This window comes from Neolamprologus multifasciatus, chromosome 23 (assembly GCF_963576455.1).
Source record: "Neolamprologus multifasciatus chromosome 23, fNeoMul1.2, whole genome shotgun sequence".
Classification (NCBI taxonomy): domain Eukaryota; kingdom Metazoa; phylum Chordata; class Actinopteri; order Cichliformes; family Cichlidae; genus Neolamprologus; species Neolamprologus multifasciatus.
The window spans coordinates 43,107,246-43,132,426 of NC_140460.1; the positions used below are offsets into that span (position 1 = coordinate 43,107,246).

At 41.9% G+C, this 25,181-nt stretch overlaps 2 protein-coding genes across 4 annotated transcripts in view; both read right to left on the reverse strand.

Annotated features, from left to right (window-relative positions):
- Positions 1-16,205, reverse strand: carm1l (coactivator-associated arginine methyltransferase 1, like). Of its 2 annotated transcripts, XM_085151420.1 has the most exons (15): positions 16,075-16,205; positions 13,746-13,872; positions 12,570-12,698; positions 12,328-12,482; positions 12,159-12,263; positions 11,765-11,875; positions 8,927-9,104; positions 8,378-8,468; positions 4,792-4,873; positions 2,662-2,747; positions 2,092-2,181; positions 1,733-1,870; positions 1,273-1,362; positions 1,136-1,170; positions 1-1,018 (listed from the first exon to the last, which is right to left on the reverse strand). In XM_085151420.1, the coding sequence occupies exons 1-15, from the start codon at positions 16,135-16,137 to the stop codon at positions 1,011-1,013; spliced, it is 1,488 nt and encodes a 495-aa protein (XP_085007546.1). In that variant the 5' UTR covers positions 16,138-16,205; the 3' UTR covers positions 1-1,010. The 2 variants fall into 2 exon arrangements, with proteins under 2 accessions (XP_085007546.1, XP_085007545.1); XM_085151419.1 differs by having other exon boundaries at positions 1-1,170.
- Positions 15,012-25,181, reverse strand: part of rcan1b (regulator of calcineurin 1b) — a 28,449-nt gene continuing 18,279 nt past the window's right edge. For both annotated transcript variants that reach the window (XM_085151439.1, XM_085151440.1), the window contains one exon: positions 15,012-24,815. In XM_085151439.1, coding sequence (XP_085007565.1) covers positions 24,631-24,815 — 185 coding nt within the window. In that variant the 3' untranslated portion in view covers positions 15,012-24,630. The remainder of the gene's footprint in view (positions 24,816-25,181) is intronic.

Consider the following 25,181-nt stretch of genomic DNA (forward strand, 5'->3'; position numbering starts at 1 on the left):
TTGTTTTTTTTTGTAACCATTTAAAACAATTTACAGAACAATCAGGTGTTTTGTATCAAATAAGATGCTGCACAAATTATTTGTGCCACTCCAAAAAATCATTTCTGTCCACCATAAGACAGAGGAGCACATAACCAGCCTGATACCTGCAGGCCTGGAAGCAGGAGGTATTTTGACACACAAAACAAAACAGACAACTACACTAAATACTAACTACACAAGACAACAGACTAACTTCACACTCCAAACACACTAAACGTCACAAACCTCTCACATTTCAAAACTCGCTGTCTCGCTCTTTCTTTTGCTCTTATGCTCTTCTTCCTGCAGTAAACATTACGATAGTATTTAGGAAAAAACATTGCATATTTATTTTTATCATAACTCTGGTTTTACCTGGTTTATCAACACAATTTAAAAACTGGTATATAGTTTTTTTTAGAAGTTGAAATGGAGACTCAGGGTGGCTGCAACTTATTGCTCTGTCATCTTAAATTGGTCATGTGATTTGGATGCGCTGGTTAAATATCTTAGGGACTTGTTCATGAGTGAGGGGAGAGGGAAACAAGAGGCTGACAGAGCGATTGGGGCTATACCAGTTTGTCATAGTGTAGAAGGCTAAGCTGTCGCTTTGCTGGTCGATCTACATCCCTATCCACACCACACAAGCTCTGGATGGTGACTGAAAGAAAAACAAGAATGCAGAAACAAGTGCCAGAAATTATTTTTTTCCAAAGGGTAGCTGGCCTCTCCTTAGAGAGAGTGTGAGGAGTTCAGTCTTTTGAAAGGGACTCAGAGTAGAAGCATGGAGCCAATTGATGTGGTTCTGGCATCTGATTAGGATGCCTCCTGGGTGAGGTGTTTGGGCATGTCCCAGCAGAAGGAGGCCCCAAGAAGACCCAGGACATGCTGGGGGAGATTACATCTCTCAGCTGGCCCGGGAAAGCTTGGTGTTCCCCTGGATAAGCTGAAGGAAGTGGCTGGGAAGTGGGAGGTCTTGGAGTCTCTGCTTAGGATGCTGCCCACGTGACCCATGCCCAGATAAACAGAAGATGATGGATGGATGGATATTTATGAACATGGAACTTACATGAACTGTACAAATTGTACTCATGTTTAAATTTGGTCTACTGACAAAATGAACTTTGAAGATTTCCACTTGGGTAACTTCTGAAGTTGAAAGCAAGCAAAAAGAAACAAATCAAGATTTCATGGGCAAATTTTATAGCAAAATAATGAGCATGTATGCATTAAAGAGTAGAGAGAAGTGACCTGAAGAAAGGATTCTTGAGATCCAGGATGTTCCCAGATCTGAAGCCTGATTGGTCCACTGTAGCTGTGATGTGGATGTCATAGCTTTGTCTGGAGTGAGAAAAATAAGGGTTGGTACAAGTTGAAATCTGTAACCTTTATTGATCCTCAACCCCACTGACTTGTCTGTGATAAGTGCCTTTATTTGCCCACAAAGGTACATAAAAAGTGATTAGGAAGGCAACTGACAGATAATTCACGGGCAAATATTGTATCATTTATATTTGTAAGTAACAAGACGGTCTGAATTTGCTGATTATGTATTTTTCTGTGAGTTTCTCTCTTGTGAAAACTTGTCCAACTGGTAACTCGAGCATTTAAGCACCTAACTCATGTGGAACTAAAGCAGGGTATTAAGGCTCCTTTGCTTTTCCCTCTTTGCCCTATTGGTAATGCAGTCCTATGGACAGCACAGCTATACCTGCTGTTAGCAGCCAGTTGGACTGTCCCAGACAAAGTCTGTCCAAGCTTGGCAAAGAGTGGCGTCTGAAGTAGACATCTGACCTGGAACCAGCGGGTCAGAGGCTCTGTGGGAGCAGTGGAGAACCAAACTGTGGCCCTACAAAGAGAGTGAGAGAGATCAGCTCCATACTGAACGACTTCAGGTGAATATACCTACTGAGGGGGACTTAATCTTTTGTTTGTCAGATCCAAATTTTCTGTGTGTTTGAATAATCAAAGTTTTTCTGTTGCTACAACATATTTTTGTTCCATGCATCCTTCCATTTGGTCGGCATTGAAAATCCTTCTTTAAATCTTAGAAAGCATTGGATTACTTACTTGGATCCCAGGTAGGCCACATCAAACCAGAAGGCAAGTCCATGGATCAGACCCGACTGGAGCAGAGTAAACACAAAGGGAATCTCTATTCTGTAAACACAGATTTTGTTTTTCAATTTTCATCAAATAGTTAAAAACATTATAAGAAAAGTGTTTTTGCATCCAGTGTTCGTTAATATGTCATTAACTTGTGTTTTTGTCAAACTGTTTGGACTATCTAGCATCACTTTCCAACCAGAAAAAGTAAAACATTAAGTAGTAACATATGTCAAGTTTAATAAAGTATTAAATCATAAAGTAAGTCAATAATTCAACATTAAAAAATGAAATGGCAAAGCTGTCATTTATAGCACACTATAACAACATCAACATAAATGAATCCTTAGAGTTAACTGATGTACGCTGTGTTTTTACTCAGGTATTTTATTTATATAACCACTTATCTGTTTTCTGCCTACAAGTACATTCCAGTCACATCTTAAATCATCAATAATGTGACATAATCACTGCATAGATGCGGTGTAGATACAATGTTTCTGATCAGCAATCAAATATGATTCAGGGTATAACCTGAGCAAATCCTCTTCTTTAGCTTCCATGAAATTGATGCAGTGCTTGACAGACCTGGCCATCAGGATATGAACATCGAATGTGTCCTGGAACAAACATTTAAATTTATTACAATCTTTTGATAAGAGTATAACATTTAGGAGGAAAAAGAAACTACCCAAGCAACAATTATCACACAGAGTGATGACAAATTAAAAGATAAAACGTTAATAATGTCACAGTAAGTGTTCGTCCACAGCAGGCCTCCTTTGATTCTCTTTGTCCCTTTAGGCTTGAACTTGAACTTCTGGCTCTGTGGACGCATTCGTCCAAAAGACATTTCCTTGTTTTCTTGTTTTGATGTCATGCACAGAGAGTGCTCAGTTATGTTGAGGAACATATTATTCATGGTCCTGGGTGAGTTCAGCATTTTGCATCACTTTGATGTTTTTGTTTTAAATTGAAAAGCTTATTGTGGTTGCTGCTTTATAATAACCTTAGTCCTTAGTGTGTTTAGTTCTCAGTTCCTAGTTTCCTTAGCTTTACTCCTTGTTTTGTGTCCTTCCTTCTGGTGACAGTTCTCTTGTATTAAGTTTATGAATATGTGTTTTCCCTCTTCAGTTTTTACTCCTCCTGCTTTATTTTGTGTTTGTTTTGTGCACCTTGCCTTCAGCTCCCTTTGTCAGACCACCAGTTCACCTTCCCCTCGTGCAACGTTCCCTCTAATGTTTCATGTGTCTGAACACACAAACTCCCTGAGCGTCCCTTGGACCACTGTGAGCAACAGCAGACGTGTGCACTGTGGTCACGCCAGCATCCATCCAAGTTACATGTTTATTAAAATAATCAAATTACAGCATTTATGTTAGACTACTTTTAATTAACTGCTTTATCCCACTTACAATGAAAATTTAAAAAAATGTTGTTCATGACCTGTGTAGCATGTTAACACTATTGGAAGTAAAAATAACTTGAACTCCAATTTTGAAAACACATATTTATTTTTTTCTTTTTTATATATAACGCTCTGACTTGTATTATGAGATTTGATGCAGAACAGCTGATTGTTCTGTAAATAGTTTGAAATGTTTATTTAAAAACGCCTTGGCTGCATTTTTAGGTAAACAGCTGCAAAAAACTTTGTTGTTTGTATAACTCAGTTACTTTTTTGAAGAAGTAACTATATAATTAATTGCCCAACATTGGTCATTATTTACTGTATTTTGCAGACAGAGTTACAGACTCTCTAACAGACCACAGACTCATCATACAGTCAGAGCTTTATAAAAAAAAGAAAGAAAGTTGTGTTTTTAAAATTGGAGTTGAAGTTATTTTTACTTCCAATAGTGTTAACATGCTACAGGTCAATGACTACATTTTTATTACATTTTCATTGTAACTGGGCTAAAGCAGTTAATTAAAAGTAGTCTAACATAAATGCTGTAATTTGATTACTTTAATTATACACACGTCTGATGTCGCTCACACTGGTCCAAGGGACGCTCAGGGAGTTTGTGTGTTCGCTCAGACACATGAAACATTAGAGGGAACATTGACTGATGACCATAAAACCCTGAGCATGATTGATCTTGTCCAAACTCAAATGCTAAATATGATCAGGCCTGGTTAGGACTCGAATCGAAGAGTACTTTGACACCATGATCCAACTGCCACAGGCAGAATCTGGACTCAATGCTCATGGACTGTCTCTGACACCTCCCATTATATGAAACTTCACCTTCAATTTAGAGATGGTGGTAGGGCTCACTTGAAATAATGCTGCAACTTGATTTTGCAGAAGACCAAATTGTAGTTGCCAGATCAGCCAAATGTGTCGTGCTTGGATAAGATATCTATGGACTGCTGAAACGGGTCCATGCTAGCAGGTCCTGATAATCAGGCACCAGTCAGCCACCTGATCATCAGCTCGACCAGAAGCTCAAAACAAGAGTCAATCATACATCAAGCTGACTGGACATGGTAGCGCAGATTTGGCACGTTTTTCATGGGTGCAACCCACTAATACATTTTCCTTACAAATGTGGCACCATCTAAGATCACAAATATCCTTACTTTTTGTGCTAATTTAATGTTTATTACACATTTTCTATTCATCTATGTGTCTGTTTTGTATCATACAGTGCACCATACCACTATAGGCTGCCTGAATAACTCTTCCACCGCAGCATTGTGAAGAGCACTCAGGTTCACGCCGTAGAAGCTCCTCTGCTGCCTAAAGGGAAACACGTAAGGAGCAGACATCAAGTTATTTGAGTCGACTGATTGACACAACTGGTGGTTACACTGTACCTGTAATTTGACCCCTCAGTTTATAAATGCGCTCAGATTGATTAGTCTGAGCAAAATATTTAACAGTAGCTTTTATATACAAAAGGTTTGCCCTCTTCCTTTTTTCCCATTTAGATAAAACAAAAGTAAACACAACATGCAGTTTCTGAATGAAGGTGTAAAACAATCTACATCTACAACCTACAAAAGTAATTACCCCCCCCCCCCCCCCCCCCAAACCTAATGACTGGTTGGGCCACGCTGAGCACCAGCAACAGCAGTCGAATGTTTGTCATAACTGGCAATGAGTGTTTTAGAGTGGAATTTAGCCCCACTCTTTGCAGAATGGTTGTGGTTCAGCCACGTTGAGGGGTATTTTTAAGGTCGAGCCACAGCATGTCAGTCGGACTCAGGATTTTGGATGGTTAAAGAAAAACAGAATGAAGACTTTGGAGGGTCTAGTCAAAGGTGGGCTTGCTGATGTGTTTGGATCATCCTGCTGTAGAGTCAGGGTCACGAACAGATGTCGGACTCCTTCAGTATGTTTTGGCAGAATTCATGGTTCCAGTTACCACAGCCAGTCTCCCAGACCAGACCCCCAGGGCCATGAAGGCTTCGATTTTTTCCCCCTTAATAATAAACGCCTTCATTTTGTGTTCACTTGTGTTAACTTTGTCTAATATTTCAGTTTGTTGGATCAGAAATGAGAAATACACAACCCCCACCCCCAAAGAACAGGAAATCATGCAGAAGAGAATAATTAAAGTTATTGTAAATGTGATTACAAAGATTAAAATTGTCAAATGTGTTTCTTCTACTGCTGAAAAGTGAGGGAAGTAGAAACTGATGGAAAATGTTCACATTCATTCCTCAGTACTGACGGAGCCTGACCGGCACATAGTGGTGAAGCAGTGAGGGGAAGCACAGCAGCACTCACACACACACACATGGTGGTATGCATGCATGCACATGCAAACCCCAAAACAGAGGTGGTATTGTTTGCAGGCTGAACACATCAAAGGCATGGAGGCGATCGTCACCAGAGCTTTAAATGACGTCAGGAATCTTAAAAACATGTTCTGTGAACTGGCCAAAGCACGCTGGTACATACGAGCAGTGATCAGGTCTCAGTAATGAGGGCTGTATCCACATGAGTCAGGTGCTCAGAGCCCCCTGTACGACCTCTGGTATTCATGTCGTTTTCCACTTTGTCCAATATCACATCAAACAAATGAATTACAAATGTTATAAAAACAAGAAAGGCATGCTGTCTCATCATAAAAGTTCTTTCTGTTCCTTTTTTGTTTCTTCAAAGTATATTTCTCCCTGTGTTAAGATGAAATGATGGGTCTAGGTCAGCGGTCTCCAACCTTTTTTGCACCACGGACCGGTTTATGCCCGACAATATTTTCATGGACCGGCCTTTAAGGTGTCGCGGATAAATACAACAAAATAAAACTAGTACTGAAAAAAGAAGATTTATTCATAAACAGTGTTGGGGAGTAACGGAATACATGTACCGCCGTTACGTATTTAAAATACAAAATATGAGTAACTGTATTCCGTTACAGTTACCGTTTAAAAAGGTGGTATTTAGAATACAGTTACTTTGTTGAAATAAATGGATTACACGGCGGTACTTCCCTGTTTCATATTGTGGCGGGTCAGGACTGTTTGGGTTTTGTTTGACAGCTACGTTCTGTTGTTCCAGGCAGCGTTACGGTTGCCATGGTTACAGGGTGACGCTCTCTCTCTGTGTTTTCTGGGTGAGAGAGGCCTTTTTGTTGTTGTTGTGCTAAGCTAACAGGCAGAATGTTACAGGTATAGCTCTAAAGAATGTAGCATCATGGGCAGTGTAGTCCGTGCTGCAGGGAGAATGGACTGTCATACACGTTATGTGTCTGTGAGCGAGGGAGGGAGAAAAAGGAAAAGTACGAGCTGTCATCGAGCAGAAACGGGAGCTGGAAGCATGTAAATATAATAATAACCACTGCAGCCAAGAAGAGAGCCTGACGAGCCCAGCTGTAAGTAAGCTATTAAGACTCGACTGTACACCGTGTTCGTGTTTTCCTCTGAAACAATAAGTTCTGTTGGAGCAGCCTTTCAACGCCTCTCTCTGTCTCTGCTAGCAAAGTTGACCCAGACAACAAAGTAAAGCTAGTTTTCAGCTACGAGCCGACACAGAACCCACCGTATTAGCCAGAGGTCCCTTTACTACGGTTCGGAGCCGCGGACCTTCAGTAACAGTAATAAATCACAGCAATAGTACATTCATGTAGTTGTAAAAAGCATGATAATATATTAAGTAATCCAAAGTATTCCGTTACGTTACTCTCATTGAGTAACGTAACGGAATACGTTACAGAATACATTTTGGGGCATGTAATCTGTAATCTGTAATGGAATACATTTTAAAAGTAACCTTCCCAACACTGTTCATAACACACGTGAAAAGACCCAGGAAAACAGAGTTAGCGATAAAAACAATAACAAAATAACGCTGAAAACCGATAAAAACCCTGAAAACCAAACATTTCACACCTGAGCCTCAACTCTCGCGGCCCGGTACCAAACGACTCACGGACCGGTACCGGTCCGAGGCCCGGGGGTTGGGGACCGCTGGTCTAGGTGATCAGAAATATTCCTGCGTTAGCTTAAATGTTTGCGGTTTGGGGTTAAAAGACAAAAGAAATCAGAAGGTCAAGACTAGGGTCCAGTTGTGTTTCAGAGAATAAGGTTTAAATACTATTTTGAGAAAACAATTCTATTTGGGAATTTGTGCTAATATGCAGATTACAGTTGTTGTTTCAAGATAAACTGCCATGGATACCCTCACGCCTTATGTAGATGATTAGCCGTCAACATACGTCCTTTATTGCACGAGGGTGGAACCGTTGATAACCTTGCATCTGTGCATTACCAGCTCGTCCTAGTTTGTGAGGTTGACCAAGTGGAGCTTTTTGCACCATCTTATTAACCACACTGTGTCTCTGTGCAAAAAGATCATTTCCTTCTTGCTACTAAAACCGATCTCACTCACTCTGAGGGTACAGCAATATTACTTTCTATGTGTTATTTAGGTTTTATTTTGTGCATTTGGTTTTACTTCCCCTTCTGTCTCGTTGGTCCGGTTCAGTTCACCAGTGCATTGTTTCCCAGCTGTGTTGCCTCTCTCTGATCACCTCCTCTGCATATTTAAGCCCTCAGTGTGACTTGTTTTCCCCTCGTTTGCACCCTACTATATGTCCCGTACCTCTTCAGCTTCTGACTTTTTCCTGCTTTCTTTATGGACTTTGACTGATACAAAAAACCCAAATCCATTTTGTTTTGTACGAGTCAGGACTAAATGTTTCACAGCCTGACTGTCAAACGTGTGAGATATAAAAAGGAACCAGTGTGTTCGTGTCCCCAGGAGTTATGTCTGTGCGTCTGTGCGTGAGTGACAGACCAGAAGTTGGCCCGTGCGTAGTGCTCAAAGTACAGCTGGTCATCACTGAAAGGAGCCACGTGAATGTCTCCATAGGAGGGAAACATCACACCTGTGGATAATAATAGAAAGGCAGAGAAGATGAATAAGTGAAAGACAAAAACGCTAACAGAGGAAGATAAAGTAGCTCCTGTTCACTGCAGAATGTCGGGGCTGCAAATATTCACAAGAACAGTTTCATGAAACTGCTTCAGCAATGAGCTTCTGTCAGCTTTCACCATAGCATTGAACCAAACCTTGTCAGTTAGAAAAACAGGTTTCATTGCATTGCTGTTTATTACTTCCACCAATAAAGTGACAGCAGCAGCTTTCATTTGTTGTTCCTCTCATGTAAAGAAATGCACTGAGCTGAAGAACTAATCAGTCCAGCCCTGCTCAGCACTTTTTCAGGTGCCACTTAGAACAAAGATGCTCTTTTTCTCAGTGTTTTTAATCACATCAACAGTGAGTTATACAAATGATGCCTCATTACATTAAAACATAGTTTAACCTCAATATCTGGATTCCTACCGTTGGGTTTGAGCCATCGCCTGGCAAACAAGAAGTTCTCCATGAGCCTTTCGTTAACTAACATATAACCCATGGGCTCAGAGATGATGACATCCACCATGTCAGGAAGAGTGACCTGCTCCATCTCCCCCTCAAAGACCCTGATGTGCTCAGAGAGACGGTTATCCTCCACCAGGATCTGAACAGGAGACAGAAAGAAAGACTGCACGACTGTTAAAGAATATTAACTTCACTCTGTAGCACCAGGACACTGTACCACATACTGTGCTGTGCAACACTCTGGAAACATGTTAGCAGACGTTCCTATTTTGTCTTGTGTTTGTATCCCAGTCATTATGAATTTGTTTCATAATAATTAACCCTTTTAGCCATTGTGAACCCGCTTTTTAGAGAAGTTTGTCTCCAAGTAAACTTTCATGTTTATGAGAAATAGTTTTCTCAGGCTTTGTTAACAGGACTTTAGCTACGGTTTATTAAACTTTGACTCAGGAATAGACTTTTGTAGTCTAAAGCCTGCAGTACTAAAGTACTTTAGCCTACAAACTACAGTGGCTTGAAAAGTATTCGTCCCCTTGAACTTTCCCACATTTTGTCACATTACAGCCACAAACATGAATCAGTTTTATTGGACTTCCAGGTGAAAGACCAACACAAAGTGGTGAACACGTGAGAAGTGGAACCAAAATCATACATGACTCCAAACATGTTTTACAAATAAATAACTGCAAAGTGGGGTGTTTGTAATTATTCAGCCCCCTGAGTCAACACTTTGTAGAACCAGCTTTTGCTGCAGTTCCAGCTGCCAGTCTTTTAGGGTCTGTCTCTACCAGCTTTGCACATCTACAGACTGAAATCTTTGCCCATTCTTCTTTGAAACAGCTCCAGCTCAGTCAGATTAGATGGACAGCGTTTGTGAACAGCAGTTTTCAGATCTTGCCACAGATTCTCTTGGATTTAGATCTGGACTTTGACTGGGCCGTTCTAACACATGGATATGTTTTGTTTTAAACCATCCCATTGTAGCCCTGGCTTTATGTTCAGGGTCGTTGTCCTGCTGGAAGCTGAACCTCCGCCCCAGTCTCAAGTCTTCTGCAGACTCCAAGAGGTTTTCTTCCAAGATTGTCCTGTATTTGGCTCCATCCATCTTCCCATCAACTCTGACCAGCTTCCCCGTCCCTGCTGAAGAGAAGCCCCCCCAGAGCACGATACTGCCACCACCATATCTGACAGAGGGGATGGTGTGTTCAGAGTGATGTGCAGTGTTAGTTTTCACACAGAGCGTTTTGCATTTTGGTCTCATGTGACCAGAGCAGCTTCTTCCACATGTTTGCTGCGTCCCCCACATGTTTGCTGTGTCCCCCACATGTTTGCTGTGTCCCCCACATGTTTGCTGTGTCCCCCACATGTTTGCTGTGTCCCCCACATGGCTCGTGGCAAACTGCAAACAGGACTTCTTATGGTTTTCTGTTAACAATGGCTTTCTTCTTGCCACTCTTCCATAAAGGCCAACTTTGTGCAGTGCACCACTAATAGTTGTCCTATGGACAGCTTCCCCCACCTGAGCTGTAGATCTCTGCAGCTCGTCCAGAGTCACCATGGGCCTCTTGGCTGCATTTCTGATCAGCGCTCTCCTTGTTCGGCCTGTGAGCTTAGGTGGACGGCCTTGTCTTGGTAGGTTTACAGTTGTGCCATACTCCTTCCATTTCTGAATGATGTCTTGAACAGAGCTCCGTGGATGTTCAGGGCTTGGGAAATCTTTTTGTAGCCTAAGCCTGCTTTAAATTTCTCAATAACTTTATCCCTGATCTGTCTGGTGTCTAAATCCAATCGAGAATCTGTGGCAAGATCTGAAAACTGCTGTTCACAAATGCTGCCCATCTAATCTGACTGAGCTGGAGCTGTTTCAAAGAAGAATGGGCAAAGATTTCAGTCTGTAGATGTGCAAAGCTGGTAGAGACAGACCCTAAAAGACTGGCAGCTGCAACTGCAGCAAAAGCTGGTTCTACAAAGTATTGACTCAGGGGGCTGAATAATTACACACACCCCACTTTTCAGTTATTTATTTGTAAAAATGTTGGAATCATGTATGATTGTCGTTCCACTTCTCACGTGTTCACCACTTTGTGTTGGTCTTTCACCTGGAAGTCCAATAAAACTGATTCATGTTTGTGGCTGTGATGTGACAAAATGTGGGAAAGTTCAAGGGGGCCGAATACTTTTGCATCCACTGTACATGGCCAATATGTAATTACCAGTTCACCTAACATGAATGTCTTCTAACTGTGGTAGGATGTCAGAATATTTGGAGGAAATCCATGCAGACACAAAGGAAGAATGCACACACAGAAAGTTTGCATTAATTATTTAACCCACAGAGTTTTTACAAAGAGCTGTTCCTGTCTGATTACGTGTTTAAAAACACTTTTGCATGACAGTAGTATTGTTTCAGTTACACATGTATCAGCACTGGTGTAAGTCTGTACTGTGTGCTGCAGCACTCTGCAGCCCCTATCCTACTAAACTCTTGGCCACATGTTGAAGCAATCCATTAACTCCTGAGAATGCCACGCTCTGCATCTCATGTATGTGCCCTATGTGCTTGCACGCATGACTCTGGTCTCACTTAAGACTTTATCAAAGCTAAAATGCATGTAGACTGTAATCCAGGCCCTTCATTTCTTTAACTCTTACACACTTCAAATTATGCTTGTAGGTTAGTTAGAGAATGCTAAACAATGGCTTCATTATTGCAAGAAAGGTTTCCAAACATAAACAAAGAGTTAAACCTGTACAGCTAAGGAAAACAATATAAACGGTAACAGAATGAACCACACTGACCTGTGTATACTTGGCCATAGGGCTGGACTCAACAGCATACACTCTGGCAGCCCCTGCCTGGACTGCAAAAAAAGACAGAATACCAGAACCACAGCCCACATCCAGAACCACCTACAGAGACAAGAAAGCAGACGCCAAGTCAAACTTCCCATAATAAAGCCAAAGTGAAAACCTCAGACCTAAAGTGAAAAGAAAAAGAGCTGAAAGTGTCACAAAGCAAATTGTTGGTTCAAACTGTAAACAGCTTTTCAGCAAGAGCACAAGATTTTATATGGAAACAATAAGAAACCAGGAAATGGGAACACACGTTTTCACAGCAGTGCAATAAACTGTATGGACCTTATAGAGATAATTAAGGGACGTGCTATAACACTGTCCATTCATAGAAGTGCACCTTGTCTCTGAAGTCAGCCTCATTGACTAAGATGGCTTTCTGATAGGTGGCGTTCCTCAAGTAGTCCTGAAGCAGGCTTTGCTGCTGGCTCAGACAGCTGTGGAACTGCAAACACACAGAAGCATTAAACCATGTTTAAGGTTTAAGGTTCGAATTCTTGTTCGGTTACCTGGTAGCACTGTGCAGGGTTCGTTTCAATCCTTTTGTTAAACACTGTTGGTCCTCTCTCTGCATCCTCATTGCCTCCCTGATGTACTTCAGTCCAACCTTTCCCCTTCTCCTCATTCTCCTCGGTCTTCAGTAAGCTCTGGAAGTTCTGCATATCTAAAAAGTCAAAGACAAGTTTCTTTCAGCATCCTACAAATCAGAACTTCTCATGGTTTGAATTATTATAGGATATACTCTACAAACCAGCTGGAGTTTTGAACTGCAGCAGAAGACTGAAGTTGTTGTTGTTGGTGACTAAGAAGGACTGACCTCCAACCTGGCAGCAGTCCATCTCCTCGGAAACAGTGAACTGGAAAACCAATGCTTCGTTGGCTGCAAACACGAGGACATTTAAAAAAGTAAGATTTGTATCCACAGGGTTTTTAAGTGCCTTGGTACAACCTTAGTGATTACCAGTGTGGACTTGTCTGTGAAGGTTCTCAGTCATCCAGGTCATTGTAGTCAAAGGAGCTTACAAATAAAAGCGTCTGGACTTCTTTGAGTTGCTTGAAGACGTTTCACCTCTCATCCGAGAATCAGAACTGAAGAAGCTTCTCGGATGAAGATGAAACGTCTTCAAGCAACTCAAAGAAGACTCTTTTCTTTGCAAGCTCCTTTGACCCCAGTGTGGACTTGGATTCACACCGTATCTGAGGGGAAATGACGACGCACTATGCTCTCTTCTCTTTATACCGAACGTCACCGAGATCAGCAGCTGTGAGTCATTTAAAGAACACGTCATAGCGACGGCTTTGACACCACACATGGTGCAGTATTCAGCTTCTTCTTCTTCATCTCCCCTCTGGGACTGCACAGAAGCAGGGGCGACCTTGTGAATCAGAGGGGAGGATGGAAGTCGACTGACTGATGTGTGGTGCGAGGTTTTGCTGGCTGTTCACTGTACAAGGTCTATGCTGGTCTGTCCTTTTCACTTGTTCACCATGAAGGCTGCTGTAAGGGCTTCCAGGTGACTCGGGATTAGGAAGAATGATTCATTAGATGAAACACTGGCTGGGCCACCTAAGTGAGCTTGAAAGACCCCAAAACCCATAAAGACCTCAGAAACATCACTGAGGAAAACTAAATACGAGACAGAGCAACGTATTTCCATGAACTTAAACAAAAAACATAAACTGCTAATGCGACCCACTCATATGCAAAGTGTTACAGCCGATGTGTGAAACACCTGCACTGGGACACAAACTTCAATACAAGAGCAGTAAAGTAAAGTCAGAACGACCTTCTGTTACCAGATGATATTCACTATAAATACATACTTTCAGTTACTAACTGACCTTCTGTTATTACTGCAGCTAAGCACTGGTCTAAGCAAACATAGTGTGTTTGTATATTTGTGTATGTGTTTCCTTGCATACTTACCATCCTGCACAGTTATCTGCTGAACTTCCTGTCCTGTGGTGAGATGAAGAGTGAGTTCTTGGTCGTTTCTCTGTCCGCACACGTTCACGTGCTGCCCTCTGCTCACCTCTCCGTGAACCTGCTCCTCCTTCAGAACCACAGCAAAGTGTTCAGCTCTGTCTTCTAGATCTTACGTTTGCCTACAAGCAAACTGCATTATGTATAACTGCATTATGTATAACTGCATTATTAGTTATGGAGCAGAATTTGCTAACTGAACAGAAAAGACAACATCCATCTTGCACGGACAAAACTATATAAAGTTTTTGCTTTTGTTCACTGGATAAATTCTCAACCACGGTGATTTCAGTGATGGGAAATGCCATGGTGGGAATTTCCACTTTCAAAGGTTCAGCTGGTCGTTCTGATGCACTTGGCCGATGCAATCCCTACAGTGAAGCATGGTGGTGCAGCATCATGCTGTGGGAATGTTTGTTTTTGCTGCAAAAACAGGGACGACCCGTCAGTGAGTGGTCCAGCCAGGACCCAGACTCCAGTTAAATGTTCATGTGATGCCAGAGCTACAGGGACACGCCCAACTGCTTTGCCCTCCAGCCATCCTTTGAACAGTTTTGATAGCTGCTGTGCTATGCACTAATCAGCATTTATTTATACCAGAATGGCGTCGATCATGGCACTAACATGTGGACACACCTCTCCTAACCTTACAGGCCATATTGCACCGATCCCTGCTTCTCCACAGTAACACCGGCGGTCAGGCTCATTTAAACTGTAGCAATGATTTACCTGACCAAAAATACTCTGTCAACCTTACTGTTATAAAGCGACATTTATATGACAAATTAACACAACTTTCAGGCCCTATACTGTAAATGTTCAAGTTACCAAGACGTAAGATGTATGTGCATCTGTTCGTTTAACCTTGCTTTAACAATGAGCAGTTTCTTCTTCTTCAGCCTTTGACGTTGCGTCATTATTTACCCAACGACGCCGAGAATGCATGCAGCCGTTGGTGCTTTGAAAGCTTTCATCTTGGCAGCAGAGTAAGGTAAGGGACAGCGGTCCCCAACCCCGGGCCATGGACCGATACCGGTCTGTGAGTTGTTTGGTACGGACCGCGACAGTTGAGGCTCCGGTTTGAAATTTATGGTTTTTAGGGTATTTATTGTTTTTTAGCGTTATTTTTTTTAAATATAATTTTTATCGTTAAGTCGGTTTCCCTGGGTCTTTCCCGTGTGTTATGAATAACTCTTCTTTTTTTGGTACTGGTTTTATTTTGTTGGATTTATCTGCGACACCTTAAGGGCCAGTCCGTGAAATTATTGTTGGACATTAACCAGTCCCTGGCGCAAGAAAGTCGGGGACCGCTGCTCTACGAGATACAGGTAGATGTCACTGAACAGGAGCTCTGGAAGAGGGATTTAAATGAAGCTGCCAAGTTCTCAGAGTTTTTCTGCATGGATAGATGACCCAAGTAGTCTCAGCTTAAGAAAAAGTCTGCACTTTAGTCCTGCAGTATTGCCAACTGTCCACTACTTGTGTTCACATTGGAGTAATGTTTTCCCGTCAGGCACAAGACTGAACTCTTTGGATCATCTTTGGAGAGAGCTGAAAACAGCTGTGGGCCAGCACTCCCCATCGACCTGATGGAGCTTGAGAGGTCCAACAAACCAGCTAAGCTTGAAGCATCACATGCAAGACTTGAGACTGTAATTGCAGCCAAATGTAGCAAAAGTATATAACAAAGTACTGAGCAAAGGTTGTGCATACTTATAAACATGTGATATCATTTGTTTGTTTTATTTTTTAAATAAATTTGAATTTCAAGCAACATTTTCACTTTACATTACAGAGTATTGTAGTATTGCAGTGCTGTGAATACTTTCACTGCAAATACCAGTCCATTTACAACCTCCCCACACATCTGGCTGAACTGGTTTAACTGCAAAAAGATGACAGAGCCTCTGCCGACTTTTACAGATGACTGTAGACACACATCGACGACTCTCCAGACCTCCTTTGTACTGATGAGGATTTGAACCAAAACTTTCACTGATTTTCATTTCAGTTCTCGTGTAATTGTTCTTCTTAACAGTTCGATAATAAATAAAAAGGCATTTTTTAGAATTAAACACAGCTGATCCTACGTTCTCAACAGCTGCAGCCTGTTTGCTTTCACTTCCACAGCAATAGCAGATTGCATTCATGCAGAATTACAGCTATAGTAGCCAGTGCCAGTGCATGCAAAACACTTTATTGGAGGTGAAAGAGTGCACCTCTGTCGCCTCCAATATCACCTCTCTATGTGTATCCATGCATCAGCTCTCACCTTTTCCTGCAGAGTGAAGACCCTGACAGAGAAAGCCAGGGAATGATCACTTCTCGCCTCCATTTTTCAGTGTAAAAGGAAGCTGCTCTTTGGAAAGAGAGAAAAAGGGAGGAGGAGGCACAGAAGGAAGAAAGAGGGAGGAGGGATGGATACAGGGAGTCCAGCAGGGAACATAAATTACGTAGAACTAACCAACTAACATAACATCTGAGCAGTAGCCTCGCTGACTCAGCTGTACATTGTGGTATAAGTTAGTTCTGGAATACTGCATTCAGTATTCCAGAACTAACTTACTGGAATACTGGAATACTGCATTCAGTATTCCAGAACTAACTTACTGGAATACTGAATGCAGTATTGCAGTATCAATGGTGTACTGTAACGTGTTAAACCAGCGTTTCAGTCTCAGCTACACCCTGCAGCTGAGCTGGAGCACTAACAGTGTTTCAAAGAGAAGAATTGTTTTCTCACACTGGTGTTAACATCAGGTGGAACTTTACATTATCGACAGAAGTGGATTATTTGCTGTTTGTTCTTATATTTGGATTGATACTTGATACGTTTAAGATTTGGACAAGACGCGCACTGAAAGTGTATTTGTGCTCTTTAAAATTCTGTTGACATGAATCGTTACTATTGCATTTTTATAAAACAAACAAATATGATTTATGGTGACTTGACAATAGTGAAAATAGTCTTCCTACATTTTTAAATTAATCAAATAAACTGTTAAAACTCTTTATTAGTAGGTGTGGGGGAAAAATGGATACTGTGTAGCATGGTGATATTTTGTTTGCTAATAATGTATGGATACAGGGACAGCAGAAATCGATACTTTGTTACAAAAAGGTTTTTGTGCTCTGACTTCAGAGCATGTTGATCCTTTTTCTGAGCAAGAATCCTGACATTCCTTCACTGTCCAAATGTGTTTAATAAACATGACAGTTTACTTATTTTAATTTAAGACATGTTTTATTTTAATTAAGTTTAAAACTTTTTTATTTAATGTAAAATTATATTTTGTTTTAATTTACTTTCAAATTCTTCAGTTGCTGAAGGGGCTGCATAGTTTTCATAAACTGCATAGTTCAGAATAGCTATAATTGTACCAGATGGTTGATTCAGTTAAGTTGGACTAGACTGTAATACAAACCGTTCAGTTTGTCAACAATCAAACTGAAATGAGAGAAAGACTGAGTGTGAGACTTTGATATTAGAGAAAATGATGATTGATAAAGTTTACCTTTATGTACAGAATCTGAATATCGCAAAATATTTAAAAAAAAATCGCAATAATATCGTATCGTGCGTTAAGTATTGTGATAATATCGTATCGTGGGATGTATGGTGATTCCCACCTCTATTTATTAGTATGATTAAAATTATTATGTTGATGTCTTTGTGACATTTTCATTGACTAATCACAGTGTAAGTAAGTCCTGGTCCTCTCACTCACAGTACAAATGTTGGTGTAAAACGACTCTCTGGGACCTGATAGTTTTATAATTTATCGTGAGCAGATGTTGTTTTTTTACAGTGCTTGAAAAGAATAAACTATTTAATTAATTAGCCCAGTGTCATTTGGGGACGATATAAACCATTAAAATCTTGATACTTACACAATATCAACAATATCCAAAGACCTTACTCTGAAACACCAGAGGTTTTGTACACAAGTTACTCAGACATGTTCAATTCAATTCAGTTTTATTTATATAGCGCCAAATCACAACAACAGTCGCCTCAAGGCGCTTCATAGATACAGAGAAAAACCCAACAATCATATGACCCCCTGTGAGCAAGCACTTTGGCGACAGTGGGAAGGAAAAACTCCCTTTTAACAGGAAGAAACCTCCGGCAGAACCAGGTTCAGGGAGGGGCGGGGCCATCTGCTGTGATTGGTTGGGGTGAGAGAAGGAAGACAGGATAAAGACATGCTGTGGAAGAGAGACAGAGGTTAATAACAGATATAATTCAATACAGAGAGGTCTGTTAATACATAGTGAGTGAGAAAGGTGACTGGAAAGGAAAAACTCAATGCATCATGGGAATCCCCCGGCAGCCTACGTCTATTGCAGCATAACTAAGGGAGGATTCAGGGTCACCTGGTCCAGCCCTAACTATATGCTTTAGCAAAAAGGAAAGTTTGAAGCCTAATCTTGAAAGTAGAGATAGTGTCTGTCTCCTGAATCCAAACTGGAAGCTGGTTCCACAGAAGAGGGGCCTGAAAACTGAAGGCTCTGCCTCCCATTCTACTTTTAAATACTCTAGGAACAACAAGTAGGCCTGCAGAGCGAGAGCGAAGTGCTCTAATAGGGTGATATGGTACGTGTGATTTCACATATTTGACAGATATTTTCCAGAAGCGTTTTGAATTCATCTATACAGCCTCTCTGGATTTCTGGTTCGTGAAAAGACTACACCCTCTCAAACTAGGCCACACACTGTGTTGCCATCAGGTGTTGGATTTTAATCTGAATATAACTGATGCCTGCTTATCAGACCGCTTCCCTGTCATTTTTATGCACTGCTCCATGTTTCCTGTACCTAACACTGTATTGGACACATTACGCTGATCAGGTTGTATTAATTCCTCTACTGCTAAGAATTTTGGTGAGGCCTTTGAAAGCACCTGCCTCCAGCTCCCTCGCCTTATCAACTTATTCAGCACCACCACAGTTATTGAAACCATTGCTCTGTATAAACTGAGTAACCCCAGGCCTAAAAAGTCACCCTGGATCAGTGACAGTACTGGAGCTCTCAGGACAGATTGTATAAAACCAGAGAGACAGTGAAGGAGGAGCAAGTTTCAAGTTCTGTTTTTAACTTTGTAAAATAACCCAGAAGAAATCTGTAAATCTGCTGTTGTAAATATTTAATTTACAAAATCACAAAAACCTCCAATAACCCCGTTATGAGGATTTTGTTCTCCACCACCAACTCTGTTATCTCTACCTCCTCCAGTGCCTTTTTAGGATGCCTCTGCTTAAAGTTCAGAATATCAGGAGTATTACTACCTCCCCTCACATTTTAACTGATCCTTTCTTCTGATCTGTTTTCAAACCACATTATCCTTCTTTCATTAAATCCACAACCTCCACCAGACACTGGTCTAATCAATCATCAACAGTTCTGTCTTTCAGTTCTGGTTCAGCTCTCTTCAGGTTGGACCTCTGATGAAGAACAATAACCTAGAACCCACCTTACCAAAACACTACTGACCAACCTACAAACTTCCAATCCTCTCAAAAGTCTCCAAAGTCGAGTTTCAGCCAAATGACACATTCTGAAGCACCGAAACTTGTATTGGAAAAGGTTCATTGATCAAAGCTTTTCAACACTTTGGTGACATCTGGTGGCCAGAAATATGAAGAGCAGCTTCATTATGACTGCCCACTCTACCAAGTTTCTGCCCACCAGCTTCAGTTTAACATCATGTGACATATCCATGCTGTGTTCTTTTCTTGTGACTTCAAGCTTCAACTTCAAAAAGACCATCATTAGTATCAACGCGACCTGCAGCATAGAATAGAAACCACAATAGTCTTGTACAAGGCCTGCACTTCGGTGCTGGCGTCAGCGGCACAGCACTACACTGGCTCACCTCATACCTCAACAAACTATTCTTCGATGGCAGCACTGCCACCACCATATTTTAATGTTGTTGTGATGTTCCTCTTCTGAAATTATGCATTCCACTTACATGAGATGTAATGGGAGACACACCTTTCAAAAATTACAAGTTTTGCCTCTTCTGTCCACAGAGTATTCTCCCAAAAGTCACTGGGATCATCGAGATATTTCTGTCTGTGACAAGCCTTTATGTTCCTTTTCAAATAACTGTACAGCACTTTGTTTGAAAGTACTTTATTTTTGTTTATCTTGGAGCTCTGCCATGCAGGCCATTGTTGTCTCTTTCTCATGAACACTGACCTTAATGACACAGATGAGGCCTGCGGTTCTTGGGATGTTGTTCTGGGGTCTTTTGTGACCTCTTGGAGGACTCGTCACTGCGGTCTTGGGGTAATTAGTCGGCCTGCCACTCCTGAGAAGGTTCACTAGTTCATGAATTACACGACTGTAATTCATTATTATCAGGAAGTCCTAAAAACTCCCTGAAAAGCCTTCAGCTAATCCAAAATGCTGCAGCAAGAGTCCTGACAGGGACTAGAAAGAGAGAGCAGATTTCTCCTGTTTTGGCTTCCTGTTAAATCCAGAATTCAAAATCCTGCTCCTCACATACAAGGTCTTAAATAATCAGGCCCCATCTTATCTTAATGACCTTGTAGTACCATATCACCCTATTAGAGCACTTCGCTCTCGCTCTGCAGGCCTACTTGTTGTTCCTAGAGTATTTAAAAGTAGAATGGGAGGGAGAGCCTTCAGTTTTCAGGCCCCTCTTCTGTGGAACCAGCTTCCAGTTTGGATTCAGGAGACAGACACTATCTCTACTTTCAAGATTAGGCTTCAAACTTTCCTTTTTGCTAAAGCATATAGTTAGGGCTGGACCAGGTGACCCTGAATCCTCCCTTAGTTATGCTGCAATAGGCGTACTGTTTCTTCTTCACTCACTATGTGTTAACAGACCTCTCTGCATTGAATCATATCTGTTATTAACCTCTGTCTCTCTTCCACAGCATGTCTTTATCCTGTCTTCCTTCTCTCACCCCAACCAATCACAGCAGATGGCCCCGCCCCTCCCTGAGCCTGGTTCTGCTGGAGGTTTCTTCCTGTTAAAAGGGAGTTTTTCCTTCCCACTGTCGCCAAAGTGCTGCTCATAGGGGGTCATATGATTGTTGGGTTTTTCTCTGTATCTATAAAGCACCTTGAGGCGACCGTTGTTGTGATTTGGCGCTGTGTAAATAAAATTGAATTGAAAAGAATCAAATAGATGCCACTCATGCGAATGATTTCATTCGCATTTGTCAAAAAAAACATGTTGCATCTATCGCGCTGTCCTACTGAACCTGAGCACTCAGTGCTTTATACAACATTCCTCATTCACCCGTTCACACAAGCACTTTTAAAAGTGCTTTTTCTAACATTCACACACATTCATACTCTGATGTATGGGTTAAGGTCAGTATCTTGCTCAAGGATATTTGAGATGCAGAATGGAGCATCCACAGATCGAAGCAATGACCTGCGTTTGGTGAACTTTTGCCTGTTTTGTTTTAAATGTATTTTTGTGTGAAGACCTTTGTGATGTTTGTCTTGAAAGGTGCTATATAAATAAAGTTTTACTAATGTTACTGATCTACCACCTGAGCTAGAAAAGCCAAAAAGTTGATTTTGTTCATGTGGAAGTTTTCAGTGGGAGAAACGTTTCGTCATCCAGGTGACTTCTTCAGTCTGAAGAAGTAAATAAGGGGAGACAGCCGGATCAAATTTAGGCCTTTTAAAGGAGTGGTTTAATAACATCGGTGTCTAATCTGTTAGTAAAGAAAGCATTGATCAAAGCTAAAATGCCTTTGAGAAGTGTTGAATGAATGGAGTCTATAAGGCTCATTAATGGTTTAGAGCAGCGGTCCCCAACCCCCGGGCTGGTACCGGGCCGCGAGAGTTGAGGCTCAGGTGTGAAATGTCTGGTTTTCAGTGTTTTTATCGGTTTTCAGTGTTATTTTGTTATCGTTTTTATCGTTTACTCGGTTTTCCTGGGTCTTTTCACGTGTGTTATGAATAAATCTTCTCTTTTTCGGTACCGGTACTAGCTCTATTTTGTTGTATTTATCCGCGACACCTTAAAGGCCGGTCCGTGAAAATATTGTCGGGCATAAACCGGTCCGTGGCGCAAAAAAGGTTGGAGACCGCTGGTTTAGAGGAAGAGATCGCTGAAGTTAACACAACAGAGTGAGGATACTTCTTTCTCTGATTCTAGTCTGTGGAAGGCTCTCGGTGTTTATTTACACTGTCAGCCCACTGTGACCAAAATATTACAAAATTCACATACAGGAAAAACACAAACCTCCTTCAAACGAGTTCAACCAGGAGTCCTTTAAACAGTTCAGAAATATACTCAAACCTATGTGTGTAATACAGACATGTACTCTTATTACAGGACACAGACGGAATTAGATGGTGAAATATTTATTCACGGTAACTTATTACTTATTTCAAAAATAATAAAATTCTAGTAAAAAAGAAAAAAGTAGCCAAACTACCAAACTGTCCAATTGTGTCCAAATGAAAGGGAAACAAAATAAGCGGACTAAAGGTGCCGTCACAGCCCGTTAAGATGCTCGCCTGGCAAAGACACGTTTTCATTTTTAGATCCTTTCAGTATCAAAGCGTCACGTGGCCCTAAAGTTACAGGTTGAAACAAACATGTTGTGATTCCTATTATACAGAGTTAAACTGGGATATACAGCATCAGTCCAGTTCTGAATGTTCATGTAGAGGTGAGTCCTGTGTTATGAATTAGCTACACAGATTTGAGACACAGCGTTCGAACATCTGCAACTGAGGACTATATAGCAGAAGAAGCTAAGCTAGTCTTATAAAAACTTCAGAAAAGCAGACATATTAAAAAAAGATAGCCAGTGCTGCCCCTCAGCCTCATAGATACACTTATGGCATCAATGTGAAACAAGCCATCTTCGCTCAGTCAGTGAATACTTCGGTGTCCCCGACGTCTGCCGGCCCAAACTGGCAGGGTGACAATGATGCTGCGTTCACAGCTGCAACATCAATTAGTTGGAAATTGCTGTAACCCTACTGATGCAACAGCAACACAGCAGTTAGTACATCTTTGAAAACACACAGTCACACATGCACAGAGCCCTGTACTACGAAGCAAGTCCAGTACATCCCATCCTTTATTCTCTTACTGGAATATCTGAAACCAGGATACAACTTCCCATCGCTGGTCAACCCGGGATTTCTCTGCACTATCACATGAAAGGGATGATGTTGCCCAAACATGGTACGTAAACAGCCAGCAGAGCAGCTGATTTCACAGCGCTACCCCTCAGCCTCCTATGTCGCCTCATTCTTGAGTTATCGCTTCACAAACTTGGGCCCGTCGACCCGGCAGGGTGACCACAGTCCCCATCAGTCTATTACGGCTGAGTTAAAAAGGAAGATAAAAATATGTTAAACACATACAGTAACAGAGGTGCTGTACACTGCTTTAGTATTAAAATAAAGTTTAGCCTGTTTGAAACCAGGAAGGAAAGCTGCCAAAGCTGCTGACTGTGTAAGTTATCAAACTTCTCAACATCACAACTCCATCATTAAGACATCAGAGGATCTGATGGATCATAATGTAATGAAATGTGTGTTTGAAAGAGTTTTTATTGTATCAGCTGCAGCCTGACAGTGAATCAATACAAGAATTCATCTGATACAAACTGAGCGAGTACAACAAGGAGCTCCGTTCTGGGACCGTACACTAATCCTCACAGAGCTGAAACGGTTTAAATGCAGCGAACATGTAGACTTCACACACTAAAAGATAATTTAGACCCTCCCAGTATCCACACTGAGGTCTGAGGGACCGCACAGATTGGTAAGCAGGTGGTGATCTGCGATCTCTATCATAACCTTTTATCAGAGGTTAGTTACCATGGGTACCACGTCTCACTGCACCATCAAAGTAAAGAAAATCCAGGGTTAACCTGAGATGACCTGGATAAGACAGTTTTTATCTCGACCATCCTGCTTCATAGTAAAAGCCATAGGACACGAGCTGGATGTGCCACGAGTACAAAACAGGCCTGAAACAACCGGCAGCTTGTTGGAGTCACTGGTTGAACAGCAGCGCTCGCTCACATTGGCAGAAAGACATTTGTCAGAATACCGTTTAACCCCCCCACGGCAAAAAGTGTCATCTGTTTGTTAAAGCACGGCACGGTCAGTGACACTAACAGGTGAGTGTGGCGTTCTAGAGATAAACATCGGTTGGATTTTAAGTCAAAGAGTGAACGGCTACGCAGGATGTGATCGCTGTGTTGTTGAGTCAGCGGCCTGCAGACATCCAGGTTCTCGAGGGTTAACTCCAAACGTCACGCCACCAGCAGCCATTTTTACAGTTGTTGCCCGAAGGTCTCTGTCACTACAAATCACTTCCTATGTGGGCGCCTTTAATAACAGCTGTTTGCTATGACACAACCAAAACACACACAGCAAACTTCAAACACGACTTTGAAGAGAATTCCAGGAATCAAAACTGAGTCGCAGCAAAGACTGTAAGACGGCAGCTTCGTTTAGGCCAAGCAGATACATCAGACAACAGAGCAATGGACGCTGTCATGACTCCATGCTAGTGAGCACACAAGCCACGAAAATGTGAAAAAGCTGAAGCGGGTTGCTTCACACCTCAATAACAGACAAATGGAGCACCAGATATCAACAGTCGCACAGTAAGTCCATTTAAACCATTCCCCTCTTCGGTCTGTCGACACAAATGCAGCATGCAATTCTAATCGTTTGCTTCAGCCGGATGTTGCAGCGCCCGCAGACGCCTTCTCTCGCAGCTTCATCCCAACCTCTGCGAGCGTGTTCGGCTGCTGATCGTTGGCGGCGCTGACACAGCACAGATTCCCCCGTAAGCACCGCTCACTGCTCAACTCTGGGTGTGTAGTCAGGCCGTCGAGTCTGAATGATCTTTGGTCGTGGTGGGCGGGGCTTGTCATCCTGGTCGCTGTCGTCGGGTGCCGAGCTGTCGCCGCGTTCGTCGTCGCACACATGGACGACCACGCTGGGAGTGGTTGGTGTTGCCGTGTGAAGCTCGTACTTCCCCCCTAAGAACAACACAAAAATGGTCAAATTGGAGGACATTTCCCACGCGGCGTGCTACAATGTAGCAAGTCACTGTGCAGTGATGATGTTTCCCTCTTCAGCGACAGAGATGATGCAAAATGGAGAGCAAAGCTGTCAAGATCCCGACGACCTGATGATCTCAGGCTTAGACGTCAATGAGGACATTTTGTCTGACATCAGCTGGTAATTTCAAATGTATCAAAGAAACTATTTTAATCAATTTTAGGAAACATTGCTTTTATATCTGGAGGCAGAATCTAGATGCTTTAGCCACATCAGCCGACACAGCATCAGCACACCAACTCCTAACCCACTACCTTTACTTCTTAACTCTGACATTGGTGGTG

What these genes read in the sequence shown, in the direction of transcription:
- carm1l (XM_085151420.1), bottom strand. Translation starts at nt 16,137, where the DNA reads ATGGAGGCGAGAAGTGATCATTCCCTGGCTTTCTCTGTCAGGGTCTTC. An exon ending in GCAGTTCAAAACTCCAGCTG is followed by an intron (nt 12,483 to 12,569) that starts GTTTGTAGAGTA and finishes TTGACTTTTTAG; the next exon opens with ATATGCAGAACTTCCAGAGC. An exon ending in AGGCTGACTTCAGAGACAAG is followed by an intron (nt 11,876 to 12,158) that starts GTGCACTTCTAT and finishes TTGTCTCTGTAG; the next exon opens with GTGGTTCTGGATGTGGGCTG.